This window comes from Spermophilus citellus (genome assembly GCF_964194105.1).
Source record: "Spermophilus citellus genome assembly, chromosome: 7".
NCBI lineage: Eukaryota > Metazoa > Chordata > Mammalia > Rodentia > Sciuridae > Spermophilus > Spermophilus citellus.
Window position 1 is genome coordinate 82,839,482 of NC_138188.1, and position 25,653 is coordinate 82,865,134.

Consider the following 25,653-nt stretch of genomic DNA (forward strand, 5'->3'; position numbering starts at 1 on the left):
ATGAAAGGGAACCCCTGCTTAGCTCTACTCCCAAACCTCCATAAAACCCAGCCATGCCTCTCTGTTCTCTCAACACATTTTTAGACCTGCTTGGGAGCCTGTGCTGCTCTTTCTAGAAAATCCATTATGTGAATAAGAATTTTTTTCATATCATTTATAACATGCATGGCATCATCAGTTTGACATCTGAACCAAATTTTGGATTGTGTGTGGGGGTCCATTCAACTGCCACACTGTAGAAAAAAAGAAATTAGAGAAAAAGAGAAAATGGCTGGAGAATTGGCAGCCAGGAAAATGAAACAGAGAGGCAGTATTGGAGGAGTAAGTAAATACCAAGACAAAGCAAGTTTTTATACCCAGAAAACTATTACCTTCAATGGCCTTTGACACTAAAGCCCTAGACTGTATTCAAAAGATCATGATGTTGATGAAGATAGTGAGGTGATATTGCCTGCTGACTAATATTTATTGAGAATTCACCATCTCAGAAATAAATAGTACTCCAAGTTGTTTCGGTGTATAAATTCATGTATCCTCACAACCTTATGAGGTAGAGAGTATTATGAAACCCATTTAGAGATGAGGAAATTGAGGGTTAGAGAGATGAAGCAACTCATCCAAGGTCACATTGCTAATAAGTGCTTGGGGTTTGAGCTTGGGTAGCCTCTGCTCAGTACAGACACTTTCAGCAAATGCATTATGCTATGAAAATTAATCCATTGGGGCAGGTGCCATTTCTTTTTTCTTTGTCTATCCAGAGTACATCATCTGCAGGCACATCGAAAGAGCTGAGGGGCAGAAGCCCTCATCCACTTGTTAATGTTGCCAGATAGTATTTTTTTTTTTTTTTTTTTTGTATAGTGGCAATGAGAGCATTGAAAGTGAAGCCAAGGAAAAAAGTGAGGACCCTGTGGTTCAGCTGTAAAATGTAAACTAAGATTCCATAACTATAATTCTAGCTCTTCTAACCAGAGTTTTTCTGTATAGATGATTTGAGAGTAGTGGGTACAGTTGATGGTTGTAAATGATAGAAATGAAAAAAAGTGTCAAAAATATTTTTGATGAAGCTTATATATTTAGACAGGATACTAATCTGGGAATGACACTTGAGTTTGACTTTCAGGAGACCGTGTTAAAAAATTCATAGATAATATGAGTCAGAATTATCACATATTTGTGAACTGAAATAAATGTCTAAATATGATCTTTCTGAAACCTCGGGAATAGTTTTGATGAAGGGAACTCAGTTATGATTATTAATTTAATATTTGAATATAACTTCCAAAATGCTTACTCTTGTATCTTTTCTGACCCTTAGAATCCATTTTAATCCTTCTCATTAAAATGTGTACATATTAGCAAAATGAAAAAATACAAAGTGCTAAAATAAAATTAAAAAATCTCCCCAATCTATACCCACTCCTCAGATATATCTTTGATTAAATCTGTAGACATTTAAAATACACACATATACAAGCACACACATGTGCTTAATCCTTTCTTCAATAACAAACATGAGAATGCATTACATGTATATAGTCTTTTGTAAAACGCTTTTTGAATTTTTAAAAATTGATTATGAATAATTCTCCATCTCATGCCACGTACAACTGTACATTCAACCCTAATTCTATTGTTTCTCAATTTTCTGAGGAACCAAAATTCTATTTCTTGAATGTTAAGAATTTTTAATTTATTTTAAAACACTTCAAAGCATCTTTGTAAGAAGTAAAATTTCCAGTGTAAGTAGTTTGTCTGAATTTTGACAGACTCCAAAACATGACCAGAAGGAAAAAAAAAAAAATCAACTAGTGTTGAGCCTACCTGGCAAGGCTCAAAAGGTTAACAAGTACAAATAGAGGGATAGTAGAGTCAATGGAGTATCTTGGTGGGGCAGGGGGGAGTTAGAATATGGAAGTGAAATTTAACCTTTTCTTTTAAAGAGAAGAGCTGGATTATATTTGTGGATACTTTTGCTTCAAATCTTAAGAAATATCATTACCATTATTATATATGTTATATCTATATCTATCTACACAGTGCAGGAAATAATATAAATGGATTTTTATACTTTATATATATCACATTTTTAGCATGAAATATTGCAATATTCTATTCACTGTTTTGACATTGGGTGAGGTCAGAGCAGCAGGCAGGAGGTAGACCATGTTGAGAAGCTTGAATCTGGTTTTTAAATGTGATGAAAAACACTGAAGTTTTTGAGCAGGAAAGAACTATGATCTTTATGTTTCAAAAGATCACTCTGCTGTACTGAGAATAGAATGGAGGTGGCAGAGAGGAAGCAAGGCATGAGGTTAGAGGTGTCTGAATGAGGGGTGAGAAATGGTGTATTAGAACAGTAGAGGCAGTCAGCTGGGTGATATTTTTGGCCAAATAGGACATTTGCTTGGATTCAGGTTTCTTCATATGTTGTGGTACTTAGCAAAGAATAGGGGCTCAATAAATGCTGATGAATTGGTCACATAAAATGCTGTACCTGTGCTGCTATAGAAAGCTAATCCACTGGATGTGCTGAACTCCTCAATGAAGAACTGAGAAAGGGAAATATGCCCTTCAGTATTTAAGGACTTGTTCCCATATCTCCAGTAGAGCATTAGATCCTCCTCACTGTAGGCATCTGAAACAAGACAATACCATTCCTGTAACTGCAAAAAGCTCTTAGAAGTTATGCGAGGCCTATAATCATGTTTTGTTACACGAGTGCCTGGTCCAATGACATATATATTTTAGGTGTAGACAAGCATTTGCTAATAGACTGATCATAGCCACTCCTCTAAAAAGAAAAAAGAATCCTTGAAAAATTAGAACTTGATGAATAGTAGTGTGTGGAAGCTTGTCTGATGCCCACAAGCTTGTCTGGTTAAAACTCTCCAAATAGCTGCTCCCCCATTAGGTGCCTTCTCTCACAAAATGAAGCCAGATGTCACCTCAGATAGACACCATAGCATTGCTTCACAGTGTCAGGGTTGATCCAGGATCTCATGATTTTTTAATTCTGCACCTCTCATGGATGAAATTCTAAAATGAGCAGGGCCCAGTGGTACACGCCTGTAACACCAGCGGCTCAGGAAGCTGAGGCGGGAGAATTGCAAGTTCAAAGCCAACCTCAGCAACTTGGCCCTAAGAAACTCAGTGAGACCCTGTCTCTAGAAAAATATAAAAAAGGGTGGAAGATGTGGCTCAGTGATTAAGCACCCCTAGGTTCAATTCCTGGTACCATTAAAAAAAAAGAAATTAAAAAATAAACATAGCCTATAAGAAATTTTCTTCTAGAATCACATTTTGTTATAGAAAGTTTTCTAATAGATCTGGGAAAGAATGTATATGTAGGAGACATACATTGTCTATCCCAGTATTTTGGTCACATTATGAAAAATTGCAGTCAATTTTTAAGATGTCTTATCAAAAATAGCTGTTGGGTCAAAGTAAATGACAAGGAGCTGGATAAGCATTCCTTTTACAGAACTTTGATTAGAGGTCTACGTCTAGAGTGGGGTTTTCCTGGGGAAACCCGTACACTTAATGGAGGATTGTGACTAGATTTAAGAATAAAATTCCAGAGCTTTCCAGATGTGGAAAGTGTGTGTCATCCTACATAATAATGTTAGAAGAATATACCTTTTTAGGAAGCTTTATAAGCATTGTGGAAACTGCAACAAACAAGTAATGATGAAAGCATTTTTTTCCTCTGAATCTTCTCATTTGAAAGATAAACTGCCATCATTGCTAGTAAAAGCAAAAGCAAAACAAAACAAAACAAAATTCCCACCACTTTGGAAAAACACACCAAGATGTTTAAACGCTTGCTAAAACCATACTTATTTCTGTGCAAGCATGTGATGTTGTGTTCAGATGATATGGCCTCACTGTATCAGGAAATAAGACTTACAGCTTTCCAGTTCAAGAGAACAATTTTGAGTGTCAAGAGGAAACCTGCTGAAATCCATTAAGCACATGGCCGAAACTGTTATCCTATAAAAGGAATGAGAAAAAGAGAACTGCAGATCATTTAACCATATGGTCAAATTAGCACGCAACATTGAAGCTTCCTTATAGTTCGCCTGTTTTGTGTGCCTTTCAAGAATAATGGAAAATGGGCGTTACTATCTTTTGTCCAAATAATGCACAAGGAAGCAAACCAGGAGGATGGATGATAATTGCTTAAGACACGGATTGATGAGTGTGTTCCTGCTCTCACAACTGCTTCTGATTTCATCATCTCCTGGTCATCCCCCTCAGTGTTTTCTGGTGCTGATGTTTTCAGAAAAATACACTTCAAAGTGAGACATTTCTAAATAGATTTAAATATTTTCTGCTCTTTGAAAGACCAAAACTTAAGTAGTCTCTAGTCGTAAAGGGTTGGAATAGTAGTAACAACAAATCTACAGGTAAAGGTTTCCTTCACAAAGCAAATGTAGTTGAGGACATTCTCTTTCCAGTAGTGAGGGGAAAAGCCTGGAGCATGTTTAGTCATAGATCTATATGCACAATGCATAATTCAGGTGCTATTAAGCAAAAAGGCTTGCATGCTGATGAGGTTTATTTTTTTCAATTTTTGTATCCTCCTAGATTTTCCTGGCTTCAGGCAGAAGCTGCTGTACTATGATCTTGCCTCAAAGTAGAAACTTTGCTACCCAGAATAGCAGATCAGAGGTTCATAAAGGCCTCCAAGCAAGTCTGCAAAAAACAAACAAACAAACAAACAAACAAAAAAACAAAAAACAAAGGGCAACAGATGCTCCCACCCAGGGTGCTCCTGAGATAATCAGAGGAGTAGAATTATTTTATCTTCTGTGGCTGAATTCTACTGTCAAAGTCATACACCAAAACACCAAGCTAGGGAAGAGCTGGACAGCTTTATGTAAGTGAAATACATTCATTCTGGTGCATTCCCAGTGTTTTAAAGCTGGAAGGGACCTGTGAGGTCTTCCCGTCCATCTCCTACATAGTACACATAAAGAAATTAATGAGCAAGGATTTAAGGTGGCTAGGCAATGTCAGAACCAAGCCTGGAACCAGGTAATCGGACTCTGAGCTTGGATTGGCTCTGTTCTTGGCTGGAAGAGCTGTGCCAACAACAATTTTAAGTCTTCCTGAGTTTGGGGATATCCAAGACCACCCTCAAGGTCAACCACTCATTAGACTCACAGAACTCAGCAAAGTTCTTGTGCTCATGGTTCCCTTTACTACGATCAAAGAATTAAAATAAACAATAGGAAATGAGCACAGGGCAGGGTCCAGGGGAAATCAGGAGCAAGTTTCCAGTTGTTCTCTTCTAGTGGAGTCATGTAGACAGGTCTTCATTCCCTCAGCAATGGTGTGTGACAAACCAGGGAAGGTCATCTGAGCCTGTGTCTATTATGGTTTGGATACTAGGTGTTTCCCCAATTATGTTAATGCAGTAAAGTTCAGAGGTGAAAAGATTGAATTACGAGAGCTGTAACCTAATCAATCCATCCTAGTTTGAATAGACTAACTGGGTGGTAACTGTAGGCAGCTGGGGAACTATAGAACGGAGGGGAAGGGTCACAGGGGATGTACACTGGAAGGAATCATCTTTCCTGCAGCCCTTTCCCCCTGCTCTTTCTGCTTCCTGGCCACTGTGCCTGGAGCAGCCTCCTCAGCAGGCCCTTCCTCTATATAATGTTCTGCCTCACCTTGGGCCCATAGCAATGGAGTCGGCTCACCATGGACTGAACTGAGCCAGATAGCCTTTTCCTCCTCTAAGTCATTCTTGTCTGGTATTTTGGTCACAGTGATGCTAAATGACTAATACAGTGTCCATAGTTTTAATTGAGAGTTGGTCATAGAGCCATGGTTAACTACCTACATGGCTGACTTTAGTCTCTAGCCCACCAGAGGATACACAGATACCATATATCCCTCAGAACCCCCACAAGTCACATTGTGAGTGTAGGATTATCTGACTTGACCCACAGACTATAGCTAAACAACAAAAAAAATACTTTTATCCGGTAAAATATTCCAAGGGATTAGAGATTACCTTGCAGGAGATAGTCAAGAGCCAAATCTTTGCTTAGAATATGAAAGGTAAGAAAAATCCAGTGAGTTAATCATTTACCAGTCGTCCCCTCATCAAAACAAATTAAGACACTTGATTCTTTGACCAAATATTGTTGTTCTGCCTTCAATTCCTAGTGAGAACTGACTTTAACATTTTTGAGTCTTTTTTTTTTTTTGGTTCTAGGGATTGAACTCAGGGGTGCTTTACCACTGAGCCATATTCCCAGCCCTTTTTGTTTTATTTTGAGACAGGGTCTCAGTGCATTGCTTAGGGCTTCATTAAGTTGCTGAGGCTGGGTTTGAACTTGTGATCTTCCTGCCTCAGCCTCCCAAATGGCTGGGATCACAGACATGTGATCATAGGCATGAACCTAAGTCTTCTGTTACTCCTGATTTAAAAGTCCCATCAAAAATAGTACTTTTCATTAATTTCACTTAGAAAAACATTGACAACCTTTATAAAATGGCAAGCAACAGTTCCTTTGTACAAGATTTTTTAATAGGCAAGAGAACCTATAATAGTTTTCTGTTGCTACTGTACGAAATTAAAACACACTTGGTGGTTTAAAACAATAGAAATTTATTCTGTCACACTTCTTGAGGCCAGAAGTCTGAGGTCAGTACCACTAGGCCAAAATTAAGGTATCAGAAAATTCTTGTTCCCTTAGAAGTTCTGGGGGAGAAATCCATTCATCTAACAACTTCTGGGAGCCATCTGTATTCCCTGGCTGTGGTCATCTTGTTTGCAGCTTTCCTGAGTCTATCAACTTTTCTCCGCCTTTCTATTTTAAAGATACTTATGGTTGCATTCAAGTGCCAACCAGACAATCCAGGATAATCTTCCTGTTTTAAGATCTTTAATTTAATCACATCTACAAGGGTGTGTGTGTGTGTGTGTGTGTGTGTGTGTGTGTGTGTGTGTGTTTGCCATAAAAGGTAACCTTCACAGGTTCCAGAAATAAAGAGATGGAAATCTTTTAGGATGTCACTTTTCCAGGCTACTACAGAAACTTCTGAGACTTCTAGGACTTTTAAAAAAGTTGAATGGCACAGATTTACTAAACATTTTTAGAATACTTCACTCAGTATGTAGAGGACTCATTTGGTTAAAAAACATATGGAACATTAAAGGTGGAGGGCTATGAATACATAGTAGTAGAACAAAAAAGAGGAAACTAAAGTAAATAAAAAAGAGGAAAAGGAAATAAACAAATTAATATTAACTTGGATGATGACTATGCCTTCTCGCGAAAAATGAAGAACACAATTATTTAACTAGCTCGAGATTCAAACACCGTTTGGTGTAGAGAGGTGGGGTGAAGCTGGTGAAGAGAAATAGCAGATTTGCATACCTAGAAAATTGTAAACCAGATTTTTAAGTATTTCTAAAGGTCAGTTTCAGTCTATTTGTACAATCAACATATACCCATATACCCGGAATGGCTATAGTTAGAATAGGAAACTGATCTTTTAAAATCTGGGTGTTAGAACCAGAGAACATGGCACCTTCTCTTGTGCCTCATCACCATTAAACCGACAGCAGTGTGGTCAGTGTAGTCAGAAGTGAGGCCCACCAGCTTCCGTGTGGATGCCTGTGGTCCAGGGAAGCAAAGGCAACTGAGAGCCCTCCTTACCTGACACTGAAGAGGACGTTTCCATCAGGGTCGACGCGCAGCATGAAGTTCTCCACAGTCGTATCATGGATGAAGGATCTTTTAGAATGGACGAAAAAGATGTCAGGCACCCAAATCTTTTTGATCAATCTGTGGTCAAAGGTCATGCTTTTATTTGTTTTGCTAGGAAAGGAGAGCCTCTCATCTTTCCAGTAATGCCTCAGGTAAAAAGTCATTGTAAAGTCCTAGGCAGAGAGAAAAGGAGACCAATCAAAAACAGTAGAAATGGGGCTCAGGATCCATACTCTTGGTTCCAGGAGTGATTGCCATGGGTGTTGATGACTTGAAGGCGACTGACATATATTATATTTTCAGGTAGGTTTAGGATGAAGCTAATGAGCTTGTTTTGTGAGCTTCTCCTTCACATGGACTTCAGTGAATGCTGAGAGTTCCTGGAGTGATAGAGTATTCATGCTGGGAAGGGAAACCATGTTATCAATGGGAAGCAATTTTATGTGAGCATTCTGACTAATCCCCTGAAGAGACTGAAAATGAAAGGGACCTAAAACTTCAATATTTTGTCTATTATTTTATTGTGATTTCTTATTTTGTTTATTATTTTATTGCTTATTCTAAATATCCACTTTTCAAATTGTTTTAGTATTCCTAATTTTGTGTTATTTCTGATAAAGCAGATCTCCCAAATTGAATAAACTATAGTCGTGCAAAAACCTGGGTACAGTCTCTATTAGAGCTAGTGGAAAGCAAGTTATCAGAGGTCCTCGGCAAAGACTGGCTGAATTCAGGGAAAAGCATGGCCTGGTTTCCAGGGCCAATGAGAGGGAACAGCCTCCATCTAAAGACATTTAAAATGAAATTTCTTAATACTTAAGGTCCAGGAGGATCAACATTAAAATGCAAACTATATGCAAAGCATAGCTAGAAGCTGCATCTTACTACGTACTAGGGTACCTGGTGGAGACCTTGTCATACACTTGCACTTGCTAGAAACAAAAGAAATGCACCAATAGGGCATGGTGGAAAAGGCAGTGGAACTGAGGAGAAATAAATGAAATGGAAAGTATGATTCAGATATAAGGAAGTCCAGCAATTAGGTGAGAATAGAGAAATGGAGGCTGAAGGTTTACAACTACAAATATTTCTTCATTTAGCATAGATAAGTAAACAAAAAGGGGCTAAACAAAACCCTGAGACTACATTAACACACAAACAGAAGAGGAAAAGGAGTGTAGGCCTGTGCATGGAAGTTAGCCGCCAAGTCACGAGGGTTCTTGGAGTAAAACCCTGAAAACTATATAAACAAAAATGGCTCTTGTCATTATGTAGATAAGGAAGATAATTCTTGTCATTATGTAGATAAGGAAGGTAATTCTAAGTTGGGAATAGGGAAAATAAAATGGAAAAATTACAGTAGAGGATATTAAAACATTAAAAATGGCTAAAATGAGAAAACCAGGAGTAAGGGAGGCAAAGATTTAAAAAGTAAGCCTGCCAAGCGGTGTAGGAGACAGAGAGAGGCTACAGGGAAGGTGGTTGAGATTAGCAAGTGATCTGTGTCAAGTTTTAGAGACAGTGGTGGGTAGAGAGTACTCCATGAAAATAATATGGTTGTTTCATTGCAAAATAAAATTGTGATAATCTCTCCTGTATTTCTAGGAAATACAAGGAAATAGAAGCACTTTTCTTAATTTTTTAGTTTCCTGAGTCAAAAAATCCTTTGTTGTTTACAGATAAGCAAAATTAATATCAGTTGAAACTTCTGGAAGCAGCCTATGAAGCTTGGTTCAGTAGTCTTTCTATGGGTAAACTCACACCTTTGTGATGACATAGTGCACATACATCGTGGTTATCCTTCTAATAAATTGCTCCAAGTTCATATTATATAACTAAATACATTATGATGTTCTGCAGTGCCTCACTGCTGAAAAACTACTAGAAGGAAAAAGAAGAGTAGGAAAGGAATGGGAATTGTAATCAAAGGCAGAAAGAACTGAGTAGAAGCAGACAAAATAACTACAACCCTATTATTATTGAGCAGAGTAGGAAAGATTAATGTATGTATAACTCAAATGATTTATTAAAACACCAATGATTTTGCTACTATTGATCTCATACTTTCAGAAACTTACCATGTTAACTTCTGAAATGCTGTCAATGCTTTCAACCTGGACATCTATACCTACTGGCACTGGGGACCCTACAGAAAAAACAATGGGTAAAATGTTGAGAAATGCATGCCAATCATTTTGGAAACTGTCAAAACAGAGAGTGTACACTGTTTATATGTTGCAAATGAACAACATTATTTTTTGAGTTTCTTGAAACAAAAATTTTTCCCATTTTCTATTGAATGAATTACTATACATTCGATTATAACAATAAAAGCATACGAGCAAACAAATGTTATTCCAATAATCCTTTGTCATTTGCTTGGGAACCTCTCAATATTTTTCTTTTGTAGTATAGAAGTGATGTCCCCAGTTTTATTTTTCATTTTATTTATTTATTTATTTATTTTTAGCTAGTAGTGGAAAGGTTGATGTTTTGAAAACATATGAAAAATTATGCATTTTATAAGGTCATGGTCATATCTTACAACCAGGGAGTATCGTAGAGTAACTGACTCTGGGCAGTGTTGAAGTTTTTTCTCTCCTTCTGAAAAACTCAGCCTCTTTTACTTGTACAGTGGTTGGCAAACTAGAAGCACACAGATGGCAGTGCCAAGCTATGCATAGACACCGTGGATTCAGACACATCGATCCCTTCACAGATCATCAGCAACAAAAGGCTGCACCTGGGGAGAAGAAGACATCCTCGGAATGCATTTGAAGAGACTGTACCAAAAGTCAGAACTGCAGCAATTATGTACAGGGAACTGCTGAGACTTGGTTGCAGTGGGATCACCTAGCGTCAGGTTCATGGGCACAGAAAGACTGAAGGATAACACAGTCCAGACTGGGTGATACTCTGGCATTAATTAACTTTCTGTGTGAGGGAACATTGATGCTAATAGCTTTATCATTTGGGTTTAAGTATGAAATTTGATGCATATATATGTTAACACAAATTTTATACTTAAACATATAATCTTCATATACTTTGTTTTCGTAATGACCTACTGTCGACCTTATTGCCTATATAGTCTTGAGTTTAAAAACACTTTAAATAATTGATGAAAAATACAAATCCTGCATAGAGAAATCCCAGCTAGCTGTTTTAGTCAATGTTCTGGGATTTGGAGAAATCAGGCAGAGGGGTTGGAGGGGAAGGGAGGGGGCATGGGATTATAAATGATGGCCAAATGTGATGATCATTATTATCCAAAGTACATGCATGAAGACACAAATTGGTGTGAATATACTTTGTATACAACCATAGATACGAAAAATTGTGCTCTATATGTGTAATAAGAATTGTAATGTATTTTTCTCTCATATATAAATAATAAAAAAAATAGAAATCAGGCCTAAGAAACTTTCTTACTAGGCTAAATAATACTTGGAAGTGCTACATGTGATGTATGAATGCATAAATTCAATGGCCTTTTAAATACATACCACTGTGTAAAACAAGCTGTCTTGCTAGTTTATGTCACTCTTCTGTGACTCCCCTAGTAATTGACTAATGTTACCTTCACTATATGGACACTATATTTGCTTTTTTGTTTTATATATCCATAAAACCACTATCATTCCTCACTTAGAAGGGTTTCAGCATGCCAGCCACTTCTCTGCCACTGAAATCTCTTCTTGCCTCTACCTTCAGGAATACCTTACTTGCATCTTAACCTCCAACTTCTTCCTGCTAGATTGAATCAATCATTTCTTATAATACGAGTGGTAACTCTAAATAATGTTGTTTACTTGTCAGTTTGGATTGAGTATTAACTTGGAAACAGCTGAATATTATTCCTTTATAGGATTCAGATTTGGTGGCTTTTTTTTTACCTTTTTTATCAAATTAGTAGAGTATCAGAATAAAAATTCATAAAAATATCTTGTCTCTGGCTCTGCTTGGTATTTCATAGTAAGTAAATCTTCCCACTAATTCTAATACTCCAAGGGAATGAAATATTTGGAAAGGTCTTAGAAAGCAGCAGCATGTCCTAGATAAAAATCCAGCACTGAAGCCACATAGACTTGAATCTGAACCTAGCTCCACTATTGTTATGTGATATATAGTAAGTGACATCTCTAAACTTGGTTTCCTCACCTATAAAACCTGAGGAGTAATGATCACTGTAGAATCTCATCTGAGGCCTCTCTCTGTGCTTCTCGACCCTACCATGAGCTGAGCAGCTTTCCTTTACTGAGCCCCTCCCCCAGTATGAGTTGCCAAACCTCTGGCCCAGAGTGATGGAGTTGGCCCTCTATGACCTGAGACCTCTGAAATCATGAGCTCCAAATAATCTTTTCATCCTCTAAGTTTTTCTTGTCAGATGCTTTGGTCACAGCCACAAGAAAGATGATGAAAGCACTGCTGATGACTATTTATGCAAACGGGGAACAATGTTTGAGCTGCCTTCAAGGACACAGACAAGCCTGTGTGGGTGAAGCATTGGGTCCTTGGGTTGTTGGAAGGCTGGTTTGACAGTGGAGCTAAGGCATGGCTTGTCCATTAGAGATGAGTTCCTGAATAGTTTATTCTTTCCTCCCTCCAGATTTACACTGTTCTCCTGGGGAAGAATTCTGAGGCAGATGCATGTCCTCAGAACTGCCTGCCCTCATTTCTATCTCCCATGAGCTCCATGTCCAGTGACAACTCACTTCTTGGTCTAAGATCTATGCTCTGGCTCCCTGAGGACCAAATGGAGGGTCGGGGGATGTGAAGGCCAGAGGCAGAAACATAGAACTTTGGATCCACATAAAATTCCCAAGATCCTTCCTTTTACAGGTATGCAGCTGAGTGAAGAGAGAAAGTGGCAGTAAAAGATGTATTCAAATGAGGGTTGTAGCCAAATAAGCCTAAGCTAAACAAAACTTCTGTGAATCCCTTAATACCGCAGATATCAGTTTTACTAATCTGTAAAATAGGGAAAAATATATACCTTATATGCCTGTTGTTGTGAGACTCCATGAAGAAATGCATGTCAATTCCTTAGCATCCCCATCCAAATGGCTTAAACAACTTTTCACTCTTAGATCAGTGATAAATGTAACAGCATTAATAATGATAATTTTATAAGCAGTTTTATTAAGCCTATATGTAAAATATAATAAAAATGAAAAAATATCAAGTTTTCTGATTCTGACGTTGCTTGCCTGGGATCACTAACTAGGTACACACACATTTATAAACCTTTTTATATACATAAAGCTATAAAATCAATCTGTTTCTTTTTATGCAGGCTGGAATAACGCAGGTTAAATACATCTCATTTGCATGGTTCATTTAAAATACATTATGTCACATATTATCTCATGTTATTATAGCAACATTTTTAGCTCCACTTGGCATATGAGGGACCTTATACTAAGAGGCCACCTACAACCCTGCCTGAAACCAAAGCTGGTTAATGACAGGGATATTACCAAGTCCTTCTGACTCTCAGTCCTCTTACGTGACAGGCAGAGACCATACAGGCAGCTTTTAATGTTTGCTTTTGTTTCAACTCAGTAGCCAATATCTAGAGACTGCATTGATTTCACTTTGAGGAAACAAAGAAATCGTCATCTAGAAGACTAAAACAGAAACCCTTAATTATGGGAGATGTAATGGGTAGGGAAAACATAAATAAAGAAAATGAGCTGCAATTTATAACCCAAGTTAAACAAAAAGCTCCCCTAAATTTATATCCTCCTGTTTCCACATAATGAGTCAATTAATCTTCTAATGCTTTATAAAAGTAAAAAAAAAAAAACACTGCTGCAGCAGCTGGTTTTGATGTTAAAGCTAATTAGGAAAACACATTAAGGCAAGGGAAGTGCTGAAGTTACATTTAGATCAAGAGGGAAGAAGTATGTTCATGTGTTGGTGTTATGGACAAGTATAAAGAAAGAGAAGAGAAATTAAAGATCATCTTTTATATCCTGCAGTCTGATTTCCCCACGGAAGGCAATCATATGGGAACATGGAAATGGGTCACTGGTATAAGGAGCTGTTAAGAGGAACAGAGGCAAGAGAAAGTTAAGAACTGTATTTCACAGAGCTTCTAGACTGACGCTTCTGACCAAAATTATGAATTTTTTTATGCCTGAACTGACTGAATACATAAGCCATTTGAGCATCATTTAGCCCCAGTCTATGATTGTCAGAAAAATTTCTTAATTGTCAGATGATTTGCCACCTGTCCCTAAGTAGCAGATTTCGATTGCATTTTTAATAACCTTGCAAAGTAGCCTTAGGAAAAGAATATTTCAAAAATACATTATCACTTAAAAATATCTTAACAGATCAAACAAAGGGGAACTTTAGGGTTAATTTTATGTTGTTCTGTGGGCTGGGGATGATACAGGTGATGGAGAGTAAAGGCATATGTTTTGAGATAAAAGTGGTGGTTAGGCATTTAATAATCTCTAGCAGCAGGTCTCAAACTGTCAAGCATAGGTGAATCACCAGGGGATCCTGTTACAATGCAAGTTTTGATTCAGGAGTCCTGAATTGGGGCCTGAGCTTCTGCACTTAGGAGAACTCCCGAGTGATTCTACAGCTGATCCTTGTACCAGTTTGAGAGACAGGTGTCTGTGGGCTGCTTATTTCAAGGTTCACATTCAAGGACAGTGATTCTGTCACTGACTCTGACTTTCAGCGGCCTAAAGTAATCCCTTCAGAAACTCTTTCCTCTAGAATAGAAAGTAATTTGACTGAGGAACTACCTGTTAGGAATTAGGGCAGCTTTTGGAATTGGCGTTTCCACCGTGTCGAGCTTCCAGCTGTGGCGCCTGAGACAGTTGCAACCATTCCCGTGCCACTGGCGCCCTCTAGTGGCTAATGAGACCAGTAGCCGGCAAGTTTAACTGAGTTTCTGGTGATGATAGAAGAAATATTTCACAAAGTTTTCGTAAAATCATACAGACCAAGGAAGAGAACACCTGAATGGTAGTTATAGGGCATAGTATACAAACTTTGGGAAAATTTGATGGGGTGAGAAACAGTCCATCGAGAACAGTGGAAAATTCAAATATCTTTGGAATTTGGTAAAGATGATATATTTAAGAAATAGTGAAGGAGAGAAAGAGAGGCAGAGGGAGACGGATAAGGGAAGGAAGGAGGAGGGGAGGGGGAAGAGATATAGATACAGATAGAGATAGAGATACTAGGAGGAAAGAAAATGAACACAGTTCTAAGTTTGTGAATTTCAAGTCCTATACAATCTTAAATTAGGATTTAATAAGTGTCAGAAACGAACAGAAAACAAAACACAAAAAAATTAAACTCACTAACATTTAATGTGATGCTGATAATCTAACGCAGTGGTTCTCAAAATGTGATTCACATACCAGCAGAATCAGCCTCATCAAGCAACTTTTTAGAAATGCAAATTGTTGGAGTCACCCAGTTCCAGTGCTTCAGAAGTGCTGTGGGTGGGGCATGGTAAGGACCCTTCATGGGATTCTGATGTTCAGGAAAGTTTGAGTCTCCAATGTAAGGAGTTAAGTTCAAGTCCTTAGTGTTGCAACCCAATGGATTCCAGAAAATTTTTTTAAAAAATCAAAACATGACAAAATAGCCCTCAACATACAACTACCTAACATACTTAAAAAAAATTCCTGTTAACAAATTATATATCAAGGGCATTTACATGTCTGTTGGCCATAAACACAATATGACAGGAGGATGAAATGTCCTCTACCCCACTTGAATGGTGAGTTATTAGTTATTCATCAAAAGTTATTCTGTTCTACTGCCAGAGGACCTTGCTTCTCCCCCTCATCTACACTGCTCTAGCTGCAGATTTCCAGGAGTCTGGAAAGTTGTCAGTTCAGGAATTTTTGGAGTGGAGTCTTTGGGTCAATGAAAAGGGAATCAGTTGGGTTCCGAGAGTTCAATTTTAACTGGTTGATTTCACCACACCCTGCACATTACTGGAAAACTTGGTGCCCTCAGTGATGTGGAAGAATCTGAAGGGAATACAGTTTGATCCAAGCACACACCTCTCCCAGGGCCTCCTCCCATTCCCCTGACTTGTCACTGCATCTTTTCCACCACTTACTACTTCCACGGTCTTGAGCAAATCTCCCAAACTCTCTAAGCCACAGTTTCCACACTGGATTATTAAGAGTTATGATAGTGCCTATTCCATAGGATCACAGTGACAGTGAAGTAACAGTGCATTTCAGGGCTTAACATACTACCTATTTTTTTTCAGTTATCAATTTTAATCATTAAAAGTGACAAACAGCAACAATAGTTCAGCAAAATTGGTTCATAGGGAGCCATGGCATTTGATATACTATAGTTCTTCCATGAAAGTCAGGCATTCTAGCTCACAAGAATATTGAACAAGATTTCATAATTAACATCATGTTATTGAATTTATACATTGTGCATAAAGAAGTAAGCTGGTATTGAGGCAAGACGTATTTATTCATTGTTTATTAAACACATTTTATTTACAATGGTGTGCACAGTAGAAAGCACTTATGGGGACTGAATTACCCCATTAGGTCCTGCTTTTGGCCCACCTAGAAAACTGAAATTGAGCCAGGCATGGTGGCATGTGACTGTAATCTCAGCCACTTGGGAGACTGAGACAGGGGGATTGCAAGTTCAAGGCCAGCCTCAACATCTCAGCAAGGCCTTAAGCAACTTAGTGAGAGCCTGTCTCAAAATAAAAATAAAGAAAGAAAGAAAAAGGGCTAGGTGTATAGCTCAGTGGTAAAGCTCCTGGTTTCAATCCCCAGTACCCTTCTCCCCCCACCCCCCAAACTGAAACCGAACAACAAATATACCATTTATGGTAACTTTGAAATATTTTTTATAATCCTATTATTTTGAGAAAAGTAATAAATATATGATTAGTAATTCTCATTATTACTATCATTAATGTTATTAATGATAATAAATTACACAGTATGTTCTAGACTATGATTTCCAAACCATTTTAATGACCTGTGTCGATTTCATTCAAGTGAAAATGGATAAGTTTCTAATTGTTCTCATTCAAAAGAAGTCATTGTAATTTTTTTAACTGATTGTCTTATGTTTGATCTTAATTGCTTCTAATTTTTAACTCCATTTTAGCAGTACAATGAGTTTTAACATGAGTTTTATAAAGATAATACTCACCTCCAAATCCAGGTCTTATTGCAAAATCATGGTCCTCTATGTGGAGGAGTTGCTTATATATCAGGGGCCTCACTTTGGTACTGTCATCCTTCCTCATTCTAGCTTCTTGTTTGCTGTCCCCCCCAAAAGAAAAAGAATACTTTTGAGATATATACGCTTTTGAATTTGGTGGGGGTATTAGAGCTTGAACTCAGGGGTACTTTACTGTTGAGCTATATCTCCTAGTCCTTTTTATTTTTTCTCTTGAGACAGGGTCTTGCTAAGTTGCAGAGGTTCTCACTAAGTTTCTGAGGCTGACCTGGAACTTGAGATGCTCCTGCCTCTACCTCCCAAGTCACTGGGATCATAATGGTGTACCACTGCGTCTGGCTAACTTCTGGATATTTTTGTTTGTGTTATCCATCTGTGCTCAACATAGCCTGTTCTGAAATAATTACATAAAATCTCATTTCCTGAGTTCATATTATGCAAATAGCAATATTTACTCTTTATTATGTAAGGATGGAGCAGGTATGATAAACCAAATTTTGGAGCACTTGAAATGACACAGTGATTATAAATTTCATGTCCAAATAGGCAACGTTTCTCACAATCTGGTTGATAGTCTTGGGATATCTCAATTACTTGGATGAAGGTGGTCAAAATTCACATTCACATTCATATTCATGGACCCCCATCCCAGAACAACTAAATCGGCTTTCATGGAAACAACCAAGTCACTACATAATTTTGGGGATTACTGAAGTTGAACAGTCTCTGTATTAAAACAGTGAAAAAAAAAATAAAAGCATTGCAAAATTGTAAACTGATGAGAAAAATGTTTTACAAAGACAAAATTAAAAAAAAATTTGGGAGCAGGCTGAAATCCTGGCAGAATGACTTGCAGAGGTTCTAGGACACAGGGATGGTAATGCGTGGACCCATGCAAGCCAAACTGTTAAGGATATAAAGTGTATTTTTAACCATAGTTCTCTAGGGCAAAGGCAAGGTGACGATGGCCTCTCTGAAAGTGTCCTGATGTGGGAACAAAGTCCTGTCTCCCTGGGTCTGTGAACTTGGGCACACTGCTGGATTCTCAGACTCACTTTTGCCCCGAGATACCTGCTTCCCAGCGACACTGTGAGTGTGGAGGCAGTGTCTGGGAGAGCCCAGCTCCTCTGTGAGCTGCAGTCTTCTTGTGCAGGAGACCCTCCTCAGATTCCCCTTCTAGAAAATATCATGGTGGTCTGCAGCCACAGTAAGGCAAGACTCTCATGGGACTTCTGGGTGAATCTAGTTACTCTGAATTACCAATATCCATCTGGATAAACAGATATCTTCTTTAAGCAATCAAGGTCAATTTTGACTCTAGACTGCTAGAGGCAATTTATTTATTTATTTATTTTGGGGGGTACTGGGGATTTAAAATTTTTTTTGTGCCTGTAATTGAAACCAGGGTGTTCAACACTGAGCTATACCCCCAGCTCTTTTTATTTTTATTTACAGACAAGGTCTTGCTAAGTTGTTGAGGCTGGCTTCAAACTTGGAATCCTCCTGCCTCAGCCTCCTGAAAGGCTGGAATTCCAGGCCTGCGCCACCATGCCCAGCTGGAGACAATTTTCTAACTCAGTAAAATTACTTTGATGGGGGAGAATTTCAGTTTGTGAGCAGTTGAAGAGATGTGTCTGGGCATGTGGCCTCCTGAGATCATCCAGTGTGGTCTTTCAATGGGGCAATTTCTGGAAACCTCTGAGGTCTACAGACATACTTTTTCTAATGATAGGAATAAAGAAACTGGGAGGAAAAAAATCTGATGTTGGTAGAAGGCATTAAGTTTGACTCTAAATATGTCAAGACATTTTATCTTATGAATAATGGAACACATAGAACTATTTCTTTCAAGAAGCTAAACTAGAAAAAATCTTCTAGGGAGCTAAAATGAACTATTTATTTAAAAAGTAATAGCAGCTGGGTTTTATTAAATGCCTACTATGTTCAAGGCATCATGGCAGATGTTTTGTAAATATTATCTTCTTTGGCATGCATCCAAAACATCTGGTTTCCTGGGCCTGATGCCCACAGTTTTTGATTCAATAGCTTTTGAATATGAGAATTTGCATTATAGCAATTTCTCAGGAGAGCCACTGCCCTAGAAAATAGTGAACATTTAATAAAAGCTACTTATTTGCTATTATTTTAAGAAAAATGGAAATGTAACTTTGTCAACTTAAGAAAATTACTCCTTTGCTAATAATATTTTAATAATACTATTAAATGACATGTCACTAATGTACCTTTTATAAAACTTATCTCTCCATGAGATTGAAAAGGATAAATTTTAATTAAGAATTCCAAGAACACTGAACACAGAGACTGTTGTGAAATGCTCTCTTGGCAACACTTGAAAACACAGGCATCTGTTTTTGACCTAAGGGCTCTTCTGATAAATATGTTCCATATTTATCTATTTTTATCTATTTTTACCATTTTTTAAATCTCATCTATTTCCCAAAAAGGAATTTGGTGCTTGTATACCTACCCTCTAAAGGAATTTTGGAGATTACCTGCTTCTCCACATATACTTAAATAGACCTCTTCAGTTTTTCTGTCATAAGTTTTAAAATTACTTAAATATTTATGAATAAGAGAAAACTTATATTCATCATTTAAATGTAGCCAATGAATTTGAAATACTTAAAAATATATAAGCAAACTCTTATTTAAAATATTAGAAATTTTATAGTGTTTCTATAATTAGTGATTACTCTTTCTTTTCTTCAAACTTGTCTTTCCATCTTATTTCCCCCGTAGAAATTTATTTATGTATGTATGTACGTATGTAAATACCAGAGATTGAACACAGGGGGCTTTATGAAACCCAGGGCACTTTATCACTGAGTCACACCCTCAGCCCCAAGTCCCCCTTTTTGAGACAGGGTCTCACTAAGTTGCTTAGAGCCTCCCTAAGTTTTTGAGGATGGCTTTGAACTTGAGATCCTTCTGCTTCTGCCTTCTGATCTGCTGGAATTATAGGTATGTGTCATTGTACCCGGCTTCTCCATAGAATTTTAACCGCCCCATAATATGTCTTCTTAAGAAAACTGTGTGTAGATTGAAATTAGCTTTTTGTTTTATTTTGTTTTCTATAACCATCAAAAACGAAGCAAAGCATGGCTGAAGTAAATATCGATTCTTATTAAAATTAAGAACGAAATTTTAGTGGAAACACATTTGTTTATGAAATGATGGTATATTTTTTCCTAATTATTTTATGTATAAGTAAATAGATGTTACTTATTGCTAGAATGAAACTGGGTTTATCAAGAATTTTGTTTCTATTTTTTATTTTTAATAGATGAAATTTTGAAAACATTTGTTCATATATATGTAAGTATATGGAATTTAATATTTTAAATGTTGTCTTAGCAATGTAACAATTATTTAAATTTCTTCTGACATGTTTTTCAAATTCACATTGTATTAAATATCAACAGTCATTTTTAATGGGTTTTAACTAACAAATTAATTAGGTTCTTTCTCTCTAGTTTTGTTGAAAGCAAAAAAATTGTAAATCATCTAGTTTGGAAAAGGATGCATCATACAGTCATCCCTTTACTTTTTGGATGGGGGGAATGTCTCTTTAACCCAGGAAGTTATTACACACTTGGGCAATGCACAGAGTAGGATCTAGGAAGAGAGAGAGGTACACTTTAACTTTTTAAAGTTGGACAGAGTAATCACTAAAGACAGCTGAGTTTTCAGGTGGAGTTTTAGCAAAAAGGTCAAAAGAAAGTTAAACTGTTTAAAAACTATGCATGTCCACCTGTCTCTCAGGTAGCCTGCATGCTCCCATAGAGATAAACCTCAGGAATATAGATGCCTGGTTTAAAGGCCTCTGGCTTATCAAAATACATTAAAAAGTTAATGAAATAAAGAAAGAAACAAAACAAAAAAGAAGCAAATATGTTTACTGAACAGCAAATATTTATTTCTGTTACTTATATGTGCAGAGCATAAGGTTCAGCCCAGAACTTTCTAGTCTTATTCCAGGTATGCAATATTTTAAACCATTCTGTGTACCTTCTGACCTCTTCCCCATTCTAGAAGAAATGACTTCAGTTTTCATAGTTACTGAGAGAAAGCTATTGAATAACTTCTGTCTGAGAAAAGGCTCTTCCAGAAGTCCTGAGGGGATCAAACAAAGAAATCTCAATTGATGGAAGATGGGTACATCAGCATTCTTAGTCTTTGCCTTAGCCCACAAAGTGCTGTGAACATTGTTAGAGAGACAGAGGTGTACATCTTGGTAATAGTTGAGGTTTTCCTCTGACTTAGGACTTAGTGTTAAGTCTCAGGGGAACTAAGAAGGTCTTTGAAGAAGACATACTAGGGAAATATTTTTAAAGTACTGGAATTGGTTGACAGAAAACAAAAACACCTAACTCATTCTGATGCTTTAGAGTCTCATTAATGAAAGGAAAAAAATCTCATATTAATTGAGTCACACTTTGTTGGATGCTTTACAGAACTGTTTTCCCAAGAGTTTGGAGACCTGTATATTTGATTAGTCCACTAGAATCAGAACTTAAAAACAACTAGGCCTCACATGAATAGACTATTTACCCAAGGGAGGTTGTAATTAACAAGTATATTTAAAAGTTTAATTGAAAAGGTTAACAGTGAGACACCAATTAAAACTACAACTACTATTTTATACTTACTAATGCATAGAAGACAAAAAATAATGTTAGTGCCCTATACTGATGAGGATATGATGAAATGGGAGTATTTAAACCTTGAAGGTGGGAGGATAATTATTGGAAAACTCTTTTAGAATTTAATCTCAGAAGCCATAAAGATATTTTATATGCTTTGACTCAGTAATTCAATTCCAGAAAAATTATAATTTTTATTAGTAGAGGAAATAAAAACATGAGTGCAAATATTTATTGCTGTTACTTATAGCAGTGCAAAGCTGAAAATAAATGTTCAATACTGAAGGAGTTAATTCTCATTCTTTAATTCCAATTAGTAATATGAAGTATTGAAAAATATTAGATTATCTATGAAGCAATGTGGAAAATGCTTAATTTAAGAAAATATAAAATACTTTCTATGATGTAACTTTAACCAGGTATATGAATTAAGATTGAACGTCAATTTAGAAAAGAGAAGCATATGGAGATTATTTTGGTACTTTTCCATGCAAAAACCCATTACTGTTATAGTGTTATTTGTGTAATGATTTATAAATGATGTAGACCAAGTTGGACCTTCTCTATAGAATCGCTTACCTTATCACTCTTCTTGTCATTCTAGAAGTATGTCCTATTGTTAACATGGTTATTTTTTCTCACTTTGATATGAACCAGTGCACACTGAAGCGCAGTTTATTGTTGTAAGCATATAGGCAAACTTTAAAATAATTTTATAGACATTATTTTTCTTTAGAAAAATACAAAATATAACAAAAAAGTTTATTAGAGTGATAGATGCAAATCCAAGGAATAAAGTAAAAGTAGTGAAAAAATCAGTTGGTTCAATGTTTGATTAAGAAAATCTTCATAATTATGGATCCAATGTTTATTTCCAGGCCTCTGATGCTTGTGAGGTGCCTTAGAGAGGACATGGCACATTAAATAGAGTGACTCTTATGGCCTTATGTAAGGGCTCCTGAACACCTGAACTCTGAGAATACATACTTGACTTTATTCAATAGTCCATTTTTTAAAATCATTTATTTACATTTATTTATTTTTTTTGATTCTAATCTATGAAATATGATTTGTCATGAGCTTTGTAATAGTCAATTTTTTAAAAAGGAAAAACCTATGCAGATGAATGTTTATGTGAAAGAGCCAACCAGGAAAAATGCTCCAGTTGAAACACAGCAGTTCCTATATCTCCCTTAGGTCTCTGTCAGCTCACAAGTTCAGTGGTGAGGCCTCAGTTTCCTTATTTGCAAAATGAGAAAATTGGACCAGATTAAGAGCTAGTCTGCAGACATATTTTGGATATCTCCCATGATGTATTAAATTAGAAAATCTCATATGAAAACTGGGACTCCTGTTTCCTTTGAAAAATCAGAATATCTGGTAACACTGTGCTCAAATTCTCTTATAAGAGGAGCCTGAACCTGATGAGACACACCTCAGAAGAGCATATATCCTGCAATCGGAGTTTCTGCTTCTCTCTTCAGTCTTACTTGCTTGCAGTTGCACTTGAATTTGCAATCTCTAGGTCCTTACTGACTTTTACAGTGGGTTTAGGAAGATGTTGATAGTTGTTTAACAAGTGTCTCTCCAGGTTTAATAAAGCCTTGATTTGTAGTGTTTATTTACATCAAATGATTTTTTTTATTTCCACGAAGTAGAATACTTCCACAAATTACTAAACTTCAAGACAGAGATTGCCCCTGTTATAGTACATACATAACAATATGGCATGGAATACTATGGACTAGCATATTATAGACTAATCCAGTATGGCATAAGATGATATGGTATGGCATATTGAAGTAATTCTACCATAGAGATATACTAAGCCTAAATAATCTCAAGACCTTAGATGATAGCCAAATTTAGTAATTAGGAAGTGGTGAGTTAAATATTTATTGCCTTTGAATTAAGAATAACTTATTTAATTATAAATTTATACAACTTAATTTTTAATAATTTTTTTAAACAACATACAAATTTTATGAAAATTTATCAAGCTTGGTGGCACAGATTCTAGTGCTCTGCTGATTATTCTTAAGGCCAGGGTCAGTGTGTCATTCCCATGGTATCCACAACCCCAACGCAGCACTTCATGTGAATGTCACTCAATAAGATTGTTGAAAGAAAGACTATGTATTCAATGAGTCTATGTATCTCCTCCTTTCTGCATTACTAGGGAGCCAGATTTTCTCCTCAGGCAAAAGAGGGACATTTTCGTTTGCCAAAACTTTCTTTGTTCACGTTCTTCCCTGCTTTGTTTTTAAGAAATAAAGGACATTTTTGAAGCAAAGATTTTAAAAGAAATCTTTAGATTAAGAAAAGTGAATGGATAAAAAAAAATGTGGCATCTATACACAATGGAATATTATGCAGCACTAAGAAATGACAAAATCATAGAATTTGCAGGGAAATGGATGGCATTAGAGCAGATTATGCTAAGTGAAGCTAGCCAAGCCCTAAAAAACAAATGCCAAATGTCTGCTTTGATATAAAGAGAACAACTAAGAACAGAACAGGAAGGAAGAGCATGTGGAAAAGACTACAGTAAACAAAGACGAATGGGGGGAGAGAAACGGAGAGAGAAGGGAAAGCATATGGAAATGGTAGGAGACCTTCAAGGATACATAAAATTATAAGAGGCTATGAGGGGCAAGGGGGAGGGAAAAAAAAGGGAGAGAATTGAACAACAGCAGGGGAGATAGAGAGGGAAGATGGGAGGGGAGGGGAGGGGAGGGGGGATAGTAGGGGATAGGAAAGGTAGCAGAATACAACAGACACTAATATGGCATTATGTAAAAATGTGAATATGTAACAGATGTGATTCTGCAATCTATATTTGGGGTGAAAATGGGAGTTCAAAACACAATTTGAGTCTAATGTATGAAAGATGATATATCATGAGCTATGTAATGCTTTAAATAATCAATAAAAAATTAAAAAAAAGTGAATGTTCATATAACAAATAAGGTTATATTCCGAATGAAAATAGTTAATAACAAAGCACTTAAGGGCTAGATTGCATGAAAGTAGGTTCAAGATGATGTGTATAAATTCAAAGTGAGGGATAAAAATGCACTACATAATTTTCAAAGGAAGACCATGACTTCCTTTCATGTTCACTCTGTTAGTTCCTTTGCATTATGAAGGGGTAGATTATTAATTCATTCATTTCTTATTTGTTGGTAATCAGGTTGGATGTTGGGGAAAAACCCTCACATAATAAATCTTGGGCTCTTTTCTCTAGAAACTACCCTGTATAGTAATTTATGTATTTTTTGTCAAATGCTTTAGAATCTGCACAAGAGATCCTGAGTGACAGCTCAGAAATTGGCTGGCTGAATTATTCACTCAGGGAAAGTGCCTGGTTTCATTCTAAGTGGCTACTTCTGGTTTACTCAGTCCCCAGTGCCCTACAGGATTTTTCTTTGAAGAACAAAAGAAGCAGATATAAATTTTAATGAATTGTATTCTAGTTTGTGGCTCACAGGGGCATTTCATTCGGGATATAAAGAAGCGAAAACAAACATGTTAGACCTCTTGTAGCAGAAACCCGGAGGTGGGGGGTTCCTCTGGAGGAAATCTGGCTTGCATAGTCTGTAAAATTTTCTCTTCCTTTTAATGGGATCTAAAACGAGGCACTTAACAGAAGAGAAAAATTTCCACCCTGCCACAGAGAATTTATGTTCCCTTACTGTCCTTAAAAGACACCTAAAAAGGACAGTGAGCAGATTTTTCTGCAGAGACACTGCCTTCAATACTGTCCTTAGTTTCTGCCATTGACAGTGGGCCACGACAGTGGATTAGCTTCTGTAACAATCTTTCTTCTTGTCTAAACATTTACTCTCCAGATTGGACAAATCCCCCACAGTTTAAATGGCGCATGATATTTAAGCAGTCTTCATTTATTTTAAAATTAGATAAAATATACTACATGAGTTGTATAAGTAATCTGGAAAAAAAAAAAACCGCTTAGTTTGGTGGTAGAATACTATAGTTCCCAAATATTTTCTTTTCTAATTGCCCCCAGAGAAGGCTCTGAAGTGGTTAAA

The 25,653-nt window shown here is 36.8% G+C and overlaps 1 protein-coding gene across 1 annotated transcript in view; it reads right to left on the reverse strand.

The window, feature by feature from the left end:
- Window positions 1-25,653, reverse strand: part of GABRR3 (gamma-aminobutyric acid type A receptor subunit rho3) — a gene marked incomplete at both ends in the record, with an annotated part of 45,034 nt that overhangs the window by 18,186 nt on the left and 1,195 nt on the right. The window contains 5 exons of the mRNA XM_081301948.1: window positions 2,498-2,638; window positions 3,911-3,993; window positions 7,680-7,903; window positions 9,809-9,876; window positions 16,908-17,020. Coding sequence (XP_081158074.1) covers window positions 2,498-2,638; window positions 3,911-3,993; window positions 7,680-7,903; window positions 9,809-9,876; window positions 16,908-17,020 — 629 coding nt within the window. The remainder of the gene's footprint in view (window positions 1-2,497; window positions 2,639-3,910; window positions 3,994-7,679; window positions 7,904-9,808; window positions 9,877-16,907; window positions 17,021-25,653) is intronic.